Genomic DNA, 15,359 nt, shown 5'->3' with positions numbered 1-15,359 from the left:
CAGTAGAGTATTTAGCAAATCAAGTTGATTCTTCTTGCTTACATTGTTGTGGTACTGCAAATCATTTATAAAATGCAAAAATTCTGAAGACTAAGTAAGCCTTATTCACATTTGTGTGAATTTGCTGTAACTGTTGAACAGCCAGTGGATCTTCCATCTGTAACTGGGGCAGACGTCAAGTTCTAACATTAACGTGAACATTATGCCACAACAGATTGGAACTTGGAAAGTGAGGAAAATTTCTGCAAGATTTTGTACTCATTTGCTTCAGTATGTTCTTCAACTAGGTTCATGCCAAGCCATGTTAATAATGTGAAAATATTGAAATTAATGAGCATGCAAACGGTGAAGCATAAAATAGTAGTGCTCTAAATAAAAAACCTCACAATGAAGTTCACTTTTCTATCATAAATACTGAATATAAAATGAACAGAACAAGAGTATTAAACAACATAAAATATTTAATTTCACAGATCAGAAGAAAGCATTTTGCTAAAAAATAATAATCAACATATAAGAAAAGTCAGATTTCTACATTTTTCACAGATTTGTTGATGATTTTCACAAGATTATATTCCACATATTATAACTCATACTAATTATAAAGCCAACAGTATGCAAAATCTCAACAATACAAGTGATGGTAATCTTTCTGTAACTTGTGAAGATTGATCTATTAGGATCTAAAAGTTATGGCTAACATCTTATACAAGAGGAAGAGTGTAATAAAGTAGGAAGGTGGAAAACTATTTTTTTTAATTTTAAGACCAGATTAAATATACCTCACAAGCCAAAGAATATATATAGCAGCATTATGATCATAATCCTAGAGAAATCACTCCAATCACAACAGAAAGAAAGCAATGAAAATGTGGATAAAGCACTCTTTAAAACTATAATACATTCCCTCCATGAAGTTTCTAAATTTATTTCAAAATCCATCATTTACATCTGTTTCTCATCTATGACAATATAACTACGGTAGTATGAATCTTTTTTTTACTAGAGTTGGTAACATTATTTTGAATGCAAACTGAGGTCCTGTACAAGATATTTCATTTGCAGGAACATAATAATGCTGACTTATTTCTGTTTACTGAAGAACTTAAGTAGAAGCAGAGGTATTCTCCTAATGTACATGGCAGTAAGAAGCATACTCAGAATTTTAAAACAGAAATTGCCACCAGAATAAACATACTATGTCTTGAGTCTAGATATTAAATAGTAAAACCTGGTTATAAGGAGCTCAGTTGCAGGACTACATAGTGCAGTAATAAAAGTCCTGAATTTTTATACAATACTTTTTACTTACAAATACTATATTCATGGATTTGGTTAACATTTTGACATAATGCATTTTCCTCACATTATTTTATATGTACACAGGAAACACTTTGAACTCCATTTTCTCTGTTATTACTGCCATATAAAAGACTAAATCTCGATTACATACCAACATGTTTTGGTATATTCTACTGCAGTCTAAATAAATAAAGTTTCTGGAAACATAAGTACAGTTTAACATGTGCATAAGAGAGAATGTTAACATACTCAGAACTGCAAGACAACTAGTAATGATGAATAAACACTAAGGAAGCCAAGTGATGAACATTCACATTTTAGTTAGAGATTTAGAACAGGAAAATTAGATTAATAAAGAATTCATAACAGCTCAAGTAAAACGGCAGTTTTCATGGGTATATTCAATATTCTTAATTTTGAATTTGAAAAGAAAATTCCAGCCCACATTATGCATGAAACAATACAATCTGTAACTGCTACTCTATGTTAAGTCCAAACAATAAAGGCATGCAAGAATCTTCTTTTGGATGTTATGAATTATATTTATGAACACAATAAAATTTAACAATGAACATGCTCTCTTCCTATGTGATTATGGGACGATAGTACAGCTGCAGGATGCTGGGAATGAGAGGACATTATATCCTGGAAATGATAGGTACTTTACAGGTGCAGTTCCTGATCTGCAGACTATTTCTCATGTAGCAACAACCCTTTGACCTGAGCATCATGGCACACATACCCAGTACAGACAAGCACAGCATTAATTCTTTCAGTACTCTTACTGCATAAACATTTACAGAGATGCAACACATTACCTTATCTGTGTTATTAATTCCACTCCAAGTTTCAGAAAACAAAATGCCGTTTTAGAAAGAGACATGGAATGAAACACCATAACCAGGTTTTACTGCCATAAAAAATCAAACCAGTCACTTCACATATGCCTACTAACAAATTTTTTATTATATGCTTCTATTTAGTGATATTATCATCTCCTGTTCTTGTTTATTAAAATGGCATATGACTATGTCTATTACCTCTAGTTTGCATTTCATTTCTGGATTGCACTTGCTCACTTTACAATATGTACCTATAAATCCAATAAACAGTGCAGTACACACTATAGGATAAAGGCATAGAGGTTCTGTGAACAGCTGACTGTAACCCTCATAGCACTGCCACAGTCTGATAATTAACCAGCTAATAGTATATACACACATAAAACAAAATTTTCTTGGACAAAGTGTTGCCTGCACTGTATTCAACATACTTATATAAACCAAGAAACAACACAGTCATAATCCATTTAACCATATAATGTGACTAAACCATACAAATTAAATAACTTTAACATCAAAGCCTATTGTATTGACCTCTTCAAAAACATGTGTGCTCAGTAATGCATTTATTTCATTGTATTAGTAATGACTGATATATATTACAAATCTATACCATTTTCATTTAAAATTGCTTTTAAATAATTCATATTCAAACATATCAAACAGAAAATATTTTATTAGGATATAAAGATGACATGTTAGGATGACATTTCTGGTGATCTGCTATCTCTGCCAAATTCTGTATATTGCATTAGACTTGTGGAAAAGGGGGGGGGGATATAGAGAAACTTGGTTTGTAGGAAATGAATTCCCATAAATCACAAGTCAAGGGACAAAAACTCAAGTTCTACAATATCTGAATTTAAAAATGTGAATCTCTGATTCTTAATTATGGACTCTTTCAGAAACCAATTCATGATTTACTTACATCCAAAATGGAACAAGTATTGCACGAAACAATATCAACCAATCCCGAGACAATAAAGTATGATTCACTTAATTACAGTAGCAATTTACAATAATTTCCATATTTATATCCTCGTTGAAAATTAAAGATCCTATTCTTATATTGAAAGTCATAACTGGTAATCCCTAGGGGAATGCTTGGAGATGTTCCCAGATAAAGCACATTACAAACTTAGTAACTCTAGAATACAAGCCAATGTCTTGTCCAATATGGTGTTTGTAATCAGACAAATATCTTAAGCCAAAAGTAAGGAAAGGTGTGATTATCAATTATTCTGCATGATAAACAGGAGAATCTCAACAGAACAGAGCTTGTCAACACTGTTGTGATTTAAAGGTATTTACTTGGTCATCTACTTGTGTGTTTGCTGGAAAGAAGAGAGAGCAGAAACAGGGCACAAAGCTTAACATGTCTCAGTCACTTTGTTTTACGCTGCTTTCCAGTTGAAGGATACACATGCGGGCTTGGAGGGGGTGGAGGTGGTGCAAACTGAACAGTGGTAGTGGTGGTAGTAGTACTGTGGTGATGCTGATGGTACATTGAAGTGAATACAGTAGCAGACCCTGCAGGAGCTGGGGCTCCCCCATCAGTTCCAGGTAACACTGCAAAAATGAAAAACAGGTTAATCACTACACAGAAACTACCACTAATAACACATATTTTACCATTACACATCTTGCCAAAGGCAACCAAACTCTGCTGACAAGTTTTCTCACTTTGCATGAAGTCAGAAATGATGGTAAAGATAAAGCAAAAAAGCATGGACAGAAGCAATACTTGAAAAATAACATTTTAAGGCTCACACATACATACATACATACACACCTGTGTAAGATGTAGGCTGTGTGTACACATAGCCTGATGGAGGATACCCAGCAGGGTATGTTGGGGGATACAACGGCGGAGGAGGCGGAGAGCCTGGTGGGGGCGGGGGAGGGGAAATATCATCGTCGTCATCATCATCCTCAACATTTATCTGTCGAATAATCTTCACCTGCAGCAATTAAAACATACTGATAACACATGACTACACAACTGTCCAGTGATATAACAAACTCTAATAAAGCTAAAATATTTAATTATAATATAAATCAGGGTTACTCAACCCACAGCCCATATGTGTCCTGTGTACTCATCAGTATTTGGCAGTACCTATGCTGTTGGTCAGTGTACAGCTTAATGAAGAACAGCAACTCAAGAACTCAGACGCATCTTACTGATGAACACCTGAAGGGAGAGATGCAAATCACAAGAACAGAAATTAAATCTGATATTGAAAGATTACTCTAGCAAAAGCTGTTTAAAAATCTCACTATTACTGATTTTCCAGAGAAACTTGATGAATAATAAGTCCATGTTTTATCTCAGAAACAACATAATAGATTTCAATAGTAGTTTGAACTGCACTAAAAGTTGCCAAGAAAATTTAATTCTGAAAGTTACTGGTAAAATATATATCAAATTTTACCTTAAGCTGAAACCAAACTTTGACTTTCCCAGTCACGGCCTATCATTAAAAAAAATTACAAGAACATATTACAGTTTCTCAAGAAAGAAACCTACATGGAGCTTGTTAATCACATTCCCATTTACATGTTCTGCATCATATATCCAAATTTCAACAACTTCACATATGTAGCATTGATCATAATGAACTAATGGGACAGCTACCAAGTAAATGTATTGAAAAATGGAATTCTCTGGACATGTACTGTGTACCGTTTACAAGTGACACCCCTATCTTTCAACTGAAAATATTAATCTCAAAGGAAGGCTGTGTTTACCTTAACATTACTGTGCTTATGAACTGTAAACTCAAAGTATGATTTATGTAAATGATAATGATACTGTTATAATGTCACTGAAAAACAGACAAAATCAGGGGTTCTCAACCTCTAAACCTTTTCCAGGCAGAGGGCCATATTCGTCCTTGCTTACCGACTCATGGGACATAAAGTTGTAAATATGTACAATGTATAGAACTTTCTTGACAAATGATTAATAATGATACTAGCATACTATTACAGACAGGTTCACATTACTCAATTTTTTTTAACAAAATCAGTCATTAGTAAAATATATAACAATGATTTTGCTAGAGTAATCTTCCAATATCAGTTTTAATTTCTGCATCCTTCCAAGTGTTCATCAGTGATGTGTCCTAATTCTTCATTAACCTCAACTGCTCACAATGACAGTTACACTAAATACTGATACTTATGACACGTTTTCTCATCAGCTAATTTTTGTCAGAGTAACACAATGTTACAAAAAATGTGTCATCATATAAGCATCATCAGTAGAGTGCAGGTTAAGAATTCCTGCCCTAAATTAAACCGTAAAAGATTTAATATGGTAACAATATTTTACTAATTTGCAGCATCTAAATCTCAAAAGAGTAGGCCATACACAGAGACACTTCCACATGAGAATGGAAAGTCCCTTTGCAATGACGCTGCAAAGCACGTTGTTCACGTGTTTTGTAAGCGTGTGTGGTGAACTCTGTCTGCCGTGTTCCACAGGCACACAGAAAGGTCTTGTTCATTCACATGAGCCAGCTGCACTAGTTCTTTCAGATGCTAAACAGTCTTCTGACTACTATGCAATTCTTTTACTTTACCACCAACATTTTCTTAAAATTTGCCTGTGGATTAGTAATAAATGACAGAAGATAAATATGAATAAAGAGTTTTGAGTTAATCAACCTTCACAAGCAACATTCTTCCTCATGGAAGGACAAATTGAGTTTATGCTCAAAGAGCCTCAAAAATTAAACAAATAATGCTATAAACAATTACAATATATCAAATTATTCAAACGAAATAATATATATGAAAAAATGTAATTCCTTACAGGCTCCATCGCGAGAGAAAAAGTATACTCATCAAAAAGAAGCACAATGTCAGTTGATGACATGGAAGTGCAATGTCTGTGATCCTACAATTTGTTGACATTCACCACTGAGCAAGAATTTCTAACATACAACATTAGTCATACTCCGCGGTATCGCAAGTGCTTGTAGTGGTAGATGTGATACGTCCATGAAGATATTTGTTAAGATGACAATGACTCCACTGAAAGATAACCAAGATGTGGCATGTTTCCTTGTCACTAAACATTCGTCTTGGAGAGGGAAATACAAGCAACAGCCATCTTGAAAACTTAACAACTGGTCTTTCACTCCCATGTGAAATAGTTGTTATATATGGCCTTCAAAAGTCTAAATGGTATGAAAAATAAGTAAAAATTTTAAAACATACCATTACCTTAATTTTCTTCTTCTTCTTCTTTTTAAATCTCTTTTCCTTCGGAAGTTTCCGGGGTGGTGGTGGAGGTGATGGCAGGTCTTCCCCTGCTGATGGTGATGTGCCTTCTCCAGGCCGCACACCATCGGCAAATTTGACCGACTTCCTTCCTTCATTCTCTCCAGATATTGGTTTCTCTCTATTAAGAGAAATAATACATAATTTTTGTGGACTATTCTCTGTGATAATGGTTATCAGCTGGAATTTTAAACAAATTTCCAGCATACTGAGCTCACCTGTTCCAGTTCTGATAAACACATGAAGATCCACTGATAATTTCAAAAGCATTAATTCTCTTATGATATTTAAATAACATAATATAATTTAGAAAGTTCAAGATGATTTTGTGATCAAAATAAAGTATCTGGATCTTATAACACTGCAGATTAGTCTAATATTTCAGATATTATATACCTAGTTACATCACATGCATTTATATAAATTGTAATGTATACTGGTTAAAAAATGTATAAATTGGCACAAGTAATGAAACAAAGTAAAGTTTGTCCCACTATACGCCATGTAGGCGTTTGGGGTGAGAGGAGGTATAGCTCCTCTCTTCCTTGACCTCGGCACTAGATGGGGGTGAGTGGTCAGCATCACGCCCCGGCCGGCTTTACCCCCGGGAAAGGACCCCGGTACCCATTGTAGAGGAGGCTGGGTGGGCCCCAGAGCCGGTCTGGATGCAGAGGCTAGAGGAAAAATCCTGCCCCCATCGGGGATCGAACCCCGGTCGTCCAGCCCGTAGCTAGTCACTATACTGACTGAGCTATCCCGGCTCGTACAAGTAATGAAACAGGTTCTGTTTATTTAAAAAAATGTCATACGCAGAAGACAAGTTTTTTTTTAAAAAAATGGGGTCTCAGTTCTGTTTTCTCATCTGATACATCCACACCTGAACTTTTACATACCTGAACCCAGGAGATATAAGAATGCCCTTTCCAGCAGGAGGCAGTGGCTTCACTTGCACTGTGGGTCGTCGTTTCTTCTTTGGAGGAGTCACTGGAGATACCTCTGGCCCTGGTTCATCCTCACAGTCAGGAACTTGACGCATTGCTTCCTAAAAATAAGAAACATAATGGGATATGAGTTTTCAGATAATATAAGACATTAAAATCCTTCGAGTGTGTATGCATACATTCAGTTTTAGCAAACAGCTGTCAATGTACATGGGTTTTGCAGAAATGTCTCAAATGACTGTCACATCTGTACAGACTGATTAAAACAAATGAAAGTGAAGTGTTCACCAAGCACTTAATTATCACAAATGTAAAATTTACACATACACACAAAAGAGTTCCTTGGCACATATTTTAAATAAATTTAATGAAATAAATATCTTCAATGTTTCCAGCAGAAGAGAAAATTATACAATGTTCTTGGCCTTTTGACACAAATTCAGTTAAGCTTTGTTACTTCTGCAACTCACTTACCTCAATTAGTCTCATTTCTTCCAAGTCAATGTCTGTCTGATCTCCCTCTTGTTGAAGAGCTTTCTGTAAAGCAATATACCAGCTATAACTATGGAGTTATCTTATGAAAAACCATTATGCAGTAACACTACAAGGACTGCAAACCAGACTAAGTAAGCTGGCTGTTATACCACCCAATATTCAACAGTGGCATAATGGGTAGAATAACAAGAAAAATATACAGAATGGTTACAAAAATGTTGGGGAATTTCTTGACTAAGTATACTATTAGCTTCTGAAGGGTAACTTATACCCACAGAGTTAGTTTTGTTTATGCTACATGTCTTTGCTTTCAAGTACCTTAATCAAGTTATCAGCAGCATGCTTCAGTTTGATCTGTCGCCTCTTCTCCTTCTCATGCCGACGCTTCTCTTTCTCTTGACGCCGTCTTTCACGTTCTACACACCGTCTCTCTGCTTCCTCTCTAGGAGAGTCAGATGGAGACAAAAATGGGATGGGAACCTCTGGAAAGCACAGCAATTTTTTGGCAATGTATTTTCATGATTACAATTCATTAACACACAATTTACAAACTTACGTTTAAGGCTTCATTGTGAAAACTAAAACAGATATGGAAACAAGACTCATCATAAAAACATGAGTTTCTTGACACTGCTTCAGACAAAATAGAAAACGTTTACAACTAGCATGCAGATTCAACCAGAGTCACTGCCTTGAATTACTTTTACTGGTAGAACAGTCTTCACTTCCTGGTTCTCAGAAAAGTTTGATTATTATAACACAATAAACATAAACATGATGGATCAACATGATCCTTTCAAAGTAAATGTTATAATATTCAATGCAGAAATTAAAAATTTGGTTATACCTGAAAAACACTGCCACAGTAAACATTAAAAATATAATTCAACAATATAAGAATACATAAACTAGTAAACTGTATTTCAAATTGTACGTTATTCTGGATGTAAATATCTGCAATGGCACTATGACCTACAGCAAATGTAAATTACTGCCTCATTAGCATTTGACTTTCCATGGCCCTAAACACTAATGAGTTCTGTTTTCAAATTCAGACTAAGCAACTGAAGAACATGTTAAAGAAAACAAAGTGTTTCATCTCTGAACTTTTATATGACCAAACTGATTAAATCTCATTATAAACAACATTAAGTAAGTTGGGTTACATTATTCAGTCAAGTGGTGGTCCTGGTTGGCAAAAGTGGGCCAAAAGTGACACCTTAATAACACTTCTCAATATACAATTTTATCTACATTTATTCAGATTGGAACAGATACTGCCTCTTCGATACAGTGCTACATGTAAAGAATTAACAATAATTTTTCCTTTATAAACTCGGCTGACAAACACGGTTTTTTAAATTCATTGTACTCAGCAAGATTTTAACTTTCCTACCCTCAAATAGTCAGTACTAATGACATTACAGCAAGTACTTTTCTAAATGGGAGCTAGGGTACCTCAATTAGCATATTGAGTCACTAACGGCTGGATGACCAGGTTCAACTGCATCCAGACCAGCTCTGAGGCCTACCCAGCATTCAATCCAATGGGAGCTGGGACTGCTTACCTAGGGGTGGCCAGAGTGTGATGCTGATCATTCATCCCATCTAGTGCCAAGGTCAAGAACAAGTAGTGCCTTCGCAGCATGTATAGGTAAACCTTGATCTGCGTGGGTTCAGAATAATGCTGCCTTTGAAACCAGCAAGTCAAAAAGTGAAAAAAATATATTTTACTATTATTTATAATGATTTACAATGTTTCTCGTACTGATTCTTATACTAAATTGTAATTCTTACATCGCTGATTTTGAATAAAAATTATAAATACAGTCACCTCTGCACTCATTGCTAAGAAGTTGCAAGATAATCTCCTAAAAATCCGCCAACATTGTGCAACAGTCATGTGAGCATTGGTCACTCTTCACGGTGAGTCATTTGCGTTCAGCCTGATAAGGGACTAAGGAAAAATGATCTCAGTTCGCTTCTTGTTGACACAATGAATGTGCTGAAACTGTGTGCTAAACGTGTTTGTGTTGTTGTTTGACCACTATTCGGCAGCAGCAACTGTTTTATATTTATAAATTGTAGAAGAGCCACCATGTCTGGTAAGAGAAGTGAATGTGTTGCTAAAAAGTTGCGTAGGTCTATTGTCTTAGAAAATAAGATAGACGTAATTCGTAAAATACAAGGTGGTGATACCCGTCGTAATGCGTGAAGTACGAAGTTGCCTCCTTCCACTGCGACTACCACAATGAAAAATTCATATAAAATAACAGTCAATGCAACAGGCTACAAGAGTAAGTGCAACGCAAGTGAGTTATAGCAAAAGTAAACTTTTAGAAAGAATGTTGCTATAGGTGGATGACATGATTCAAAAAAACATTCCCTTGACTGAAATTGCTATCACGGATAACGCAAAGTCAATTTTTGAGGAACTTTAGTCGTCAAGGTTTGGGTGCCGGGAATACGTGTCATTGACTTCCCATTGATTTACATTATAAAAAGAGTTTCAATTTATGCCGGTTCATCCAGGAACGCATCCCTGGCGTAAATTGAGGTTTACCTGTACTGAGGGCATATTTACTTCACTTATTTAAACCAATTCATGTAACATATATCACAACTGGAAGCAGTCACTGGATTTGAATCTAGAGCCTGTGTTTCAATATAATACTATTAACTACCCTTTTGATAACTTTTGCCATTCAGCTTAATCTCTGTTTGAACAGCCACAAACATCCATTGTATGTGTAATAACATGTCTGTGATTGTGATGCACATACCTGCTAGTACAGGCATCACTTCTGTAGGTAGCAGTGGTAGTTGTGGCTCACTGATAATGAATGGAGAGGCAGGGGGAGAATATCCAGAAGCAGGTGCAGCCTCTGTAGGAAATATCCCTGAGGTGGTGGCCACTATCATAGTTGGTGTAGCAGGCACTGGCAATGGAGTGCCTGATACTACAGGCAATGTGTGTCTTTGATTCGGTGAAACCTTACAAAAAATTAAGTTAACAATATAAGCACTGTTATGATCAAATACATGAAGAGGAAAAAGATAATGCCCTTTAATTTTTAACAAATCAAATAGTGACAACAACTGGAAAGCGGTGAATATGATAACCATGATAATTAATGATGAAAAAGAACAGGACAAAAGAAAAACATAAAAGAAAATACAAAGCTTCTACTTTATAACTGTAAGCCTTCTTAAGGAGAGTATGAGACTAAACAAATTAAAGAAAACCTTTCCAGTCTATCATAATAAAACACAGTTTTCTCTATTCACATTTATAAGAAGGTACAGTATTTTATGCAAGTTCTTCTTGATTTGGTAAGAATGGAACTGTTAGTAAAGACTTCTATAACATTATCTCAAAAAGAGATAGGTTGTCAAGGTTGTGTCAAGTTTTCAACTCAAAGAAGGAATGGTAATTCTGATTCAATGATTAGCAGTGGCAAAGATTCACTGGTCTTTTTTTGGTAGGAAAATATTAAAATGAATCTTTGGGAAATTGATTGTGAGGAAATGGAGTAAATTTATTTGGCACAGGACAGAATAGAAATGCAAGACCTTGTAAAAATAAAAGCAACAAAGTTATGAAATTTTTTCAACATTTTCTGTAATAAAAGTACATCATCAAACATGTGTTAAAGGAGGGTCAAATGTAGAGAACGAGCGAGGAGTGCTGGCACTTGCACAAAGGCTGATTTTGGTCGTATGAGATGGACCCGTCCGAAGCACGCACTAGAGGGGTGTCAGCTTCAGTTGGTTTGTAGTTCCAGCTGTTTTTAGATCGGTGCATCACTGCAGCTGGGGCTATGTGACCCCCACTACTACTGAACTCCCCTCTCTTGACTTGCACATCACGCATTTAGGTGCCACCACTACTCACGTGACCTTTAGTGCTGAATGTTCAGATTTCTCCCATATGAACAGCACTGTGCCTTTTCCTTACTCTCCACTACACTCAAAATTAAGAAGGAAAAAATAATAAAGTGGTATAACTGAAGCAAATATTTGCAGCCAGTATAGATATTTATTATATTTCTGAGTGTTTTAATGTTCCTACTGTAAAAGACATATAAAATGTCAATGTCACTTACATTAAACGGTGGGTTAAAGCTCATGATGTATGTAAATAGGCAAGCAATGCCAGTAGTCATTAACTGGGCAGCCAAAGCATGCATTAAGATGCATGTAACTGCTAAGGACATTTAACCTTTATCATATGAGGGCAAGGAATTTAAACTCCTGAACTACAGACCTGTAAGCTGGACTTCAACTTAGGGCTTAATGGTTTAGTGGTATGCTTGTGCAATGCATGGACAGCTGGACTGCACATAAACCACAATGTACAGTTGATAAAGGTTAAAATCTGTTTAAAACATTAAAATCAAAATGAGTATCATCGCTGTTATAAACCTACACCAATATGTCAGGAACTACCTTGGCAACAGGAGATGAAGTAATGGGACTGTGCACCACTGACAATTCTGCTGTCCCAAGGGCTTGAATGCCAGGCTGAGGCACTGCAGAATGAGGTGCAGTTATCTTGGCTTGCTTCATAACAACTTGTTGAGGAGGTGTGTGCGATGGGCTAGCTCCAGGTATGACCTGTAACATGTTCCCCACTTGAAACACCTGTGTGCCCCTGCTGCTACCACTAGAATTTGGCACAGCGAGGTTCTCACTTGGAATTACCTGTAACAAGTTCAACACAGAAATGTGTCACCACAGTTTAATTTATTTTAAGCTTATTCTGTGTGTCACACAGATCTGTAAATGTTATGATGGATAACCTTGAACAATACACCACCAAACAGATTATAAGGAGCAGAAGTTCTGCAAGACTAGTTTACAGCACGTCATTCTGTAAGGACAGTAGAAAATTATTTGGCAACTTGTCTTTCTATTTTGAAAATGAACATAATATTTGCACAGAATTACTCCATGGAAAAACATAGCTACAATTATATTCATACATGTAAGACTATATACACATGTATAAATGACACTGCATTACTGAGCACGTAAATGCTGAGGATATGACAACATCATTTATGTTGTTCCAACTTCTTACTCAAATGGTGTTGAGGAAAAAGGAATTTTGACAACTTACATACCTGAAGCATATTGCCAGCCTGAAGGACCAGTGATTTATGAGCCTTTGGCTGTTGAGCTGGGGGTGGTGGTGGCGGCACAGCCCCAAGCACTCTGCCAGGAGGCAGATCAGTAGGAACAACCTGGAGCACATTACCCACCTGTAAGGAATGTGAAACAGCAATTTACGTAGAAATATAAATATATTTCTGAATTTCATAGCTCACACTGAGTAATGGAAAATTGTTCTTAAGTTCTTTATATTCTAAAACTTAAAATATTGGAAGAAATGCTTAAAATATTCTCATTTCAATCCCAAATGATTTAGTGTACCTATCTTGATACAAGATACAAAACTTGCCTGAAAAACTGGAGAGGTGGATGGGAGGAGACATGAAGGAAGTAATAAATATGAGGACATGAATGAGAACACATACTCTCATTCAATAAGAATCTGTATGCCACAGGCCACAATCATATCGAAATATGATGCTGATCTTAAGTGTAGGTTAGCAGTGGTATTTTTGGTTACAAAATCCTGATTTCTTTGCAACATTAACCGTGATATAATGTAACAAATATATATAAACAGATTATCCTACTAGAATTATTTCTGTTGCTTTTACTGCCAGTATCACCACTACAATAATAACAATAATAATTAATTCAATTCTTTATTTATTTATGTGCTGACTTAACAGCCCAAGGACCAATTACAAACCAAGTACAAGTTAAAAGAAAAGAAGAAAAAAACCCTGGAAAAACAAATACACAGAAAACATAATTCTAAATCAGAGCAATGATCATCACCCCGACGATAGAGGCAGATGCACCTCTCAAATGTTGGAAACTTCTACCAGACTACACAACACTACAACGCAGATGACATCCATCTTAATGAACTAAAAATTTAAATAAATTTCTGAAAGTGTCAAACAGTCCCTAATTCATTACGAGGAGATTATGTTGATGACTGTCTGAGATAAACACTTACTATCCATAGCCAGCATTAAGAAAACAGAATGTCTTGCAGGTTTTTACTTCTATGTGGCAAAGATATGAATTAAAATTTCCTGTTTGTTTTCTCATAGTGAGGTGTGGTGTAGTTACATTTCCTTTATAAAATGGTAGTAGAAGTGATTCACAATTCACAGCAGTTCTTATAACCTGAACATAAGTTCATATTTGAGACTGCAATACATTAAATCATATTATATTCTTTAATAAAGCATAGTGGTTATTTTTTGTCATAACACATTATTTAAATTCAATTTTTATATGCAGCAAAACACGTGTTTATGTGTAACATTTCACAGCTTTCATAATTATGCAAAGATAAGTAATGAGATTAATTTTTATATGCTGTTTTGTTGCACTTTTCAATAGATATGTATTTTCTGAAGTACTGCTATAGATTTTCCCATCAATCCCGATGGGAAATTTTCTGGTACTGTATACAATGTAAAAAGGACAGTATCCCCAATTTCTTGCAGTAAAAACTACCAGCATCTGAAATAAATTTACATGGTGATTGATCCTTGAAAAGCATGAAACTTCTGTTTGATTAATTTTTGTATAGAATATCAGTGAAACCATGCCAGATGTATGTTTTCCCATCTGATGATGATAACTGTACATGGGGTAAATTTTGGTATGGCAGTAGACTATAAATAAACCTAAACATTTTGTACGGGATATTGTACTAAAAATGATAAACAATGATATGAATTTGAAGACTGCTAGTAACAACTGTAAATCTATACTAATGGAAACTTGGCACTAAAACAGATTATGTAATGTGATGATTATTCATTTGTTAAATTCCACTCACCTCTCTATAAAGGTGGAAACACAAAAACAAAACTGAAACCTGCAAATTCAACTGAATGTAAAGAATTCTTCTAGAGGGATCAGCTGTGTGAGGATGCAATTAGTTTACATTGTTTTTACAGACTGTCTCTACCGCCATCATCGTCTGACATCAAGACTTCATAGCTATAAAATTCTTGCATATATTTCTCCATAATAAATTACCCTTTGAATGGAGACAGAATTAGAAAAATGCATGGGTATTCAGTAAAATCTTTACCTAAAACATCTTTCACAATAATAGTGAAAATATTAAATGGTAGAAGGACTAAACTGAGAAAGATAAACTACAATTCTAAAACCAAAACTTCAAATGTGGGAAATAATGTTTCAAAATTCTAGCTATAAAAAAATGCCTAAAATATTATTACAGTGATTGAAACAGAGAGGATGTGTTGGGTGGGATGTGCAGCACACATAGGAATGATCAGAAATTCATACACAATTTTGCTTGGAAAACCTGAAAGCGAGCCCACAGGGAGACCTAGGCATTGATGGGAGAATAATATGAAGATGT

At 35.4% G+C, this 15,359-nt stretch overlaps 1 protein-coding gene across 6 annotated transcripts in view; it reads right to left on the bottom strand.

Annotated features, from left to right (window-relative positions):
• Window positions 1-443: 443 nt before the first annotated feature.
• LOC110829470 (uncharacterized) overlaps window positions 444-15,359 on the bottom strand; it is a 31,106-nt gene continuing 16,190 nt past the window's right edge. For 2 of the 6 annotated variants that reach the window (XM_022063202.2, XM_087343618.1), the window contains 9 exons: window positions 12,997-13,134; window positions 12,320-12,574; window positions 10,654-10,864; window positions 8,189-8,352; window positions 7,850-7,912; window positions 7,328-7,476; window positions 6,372-6,555; window positions 3,937-4,105; window positions 444-3,713 (listed from right to left, as the gene is read on the bottom strand). In XM_022063202.2, coding sequence (XP_021918894.2) covers window positions 3,529-3,713; window positions 3,937-4,105; window positions 6,372-6,555; window positions 7,328-7,476; window positions 7,850-7,912; window positions 8,189-8,352; window positions 10,654-10,864; window positions 12,320-12,574; window positions 12,997-13,134 — 1,518 coding nt within the window. In that variant the 3' untranslated portion in view covers window positions 444-3,528. Of the gene's footprint in view, window positions 3,714-3,936; window positions 4,106-4,133; window positions 4,339-6,371; window positions 6,556-7,327; window positions 7,477-7,849; window positions 7,913-8,188; window positions 8,353-10,653; window positions 10,865-12,319; window positions 12,575-12,996; window positions 13,135-15,359 lie in introns of those variants that run through there. The other 4 variants (XM_087343593.1, XM_087343602.1, XM_087343609.1 and 1 more) reach the window with 4 other exon arrangements.

This window comes from Zootermopsis nevadensis, unplaced genomic scaffold (genome assembly GCF_977971745.1).
Source record: "Zootermopsis nevadensis isolate Lab colony 2312 unplaced genomic scaffold, Znev_1.0 Znev_ptg000001l, whole genome shotgun sequence".
Taxonomy (NCBI): domain Eukaryota; kingdom Metazoa; phylum Arthropoda; class Insecta; order Blattodea; family Termopsidae; genus Zootermopsis; species Zootermopsis nevadensis.
Note: the sequence above shows the minus strand (reverse complement) of the source record. Positions and strands in the feature narration are given on the sequence as shown.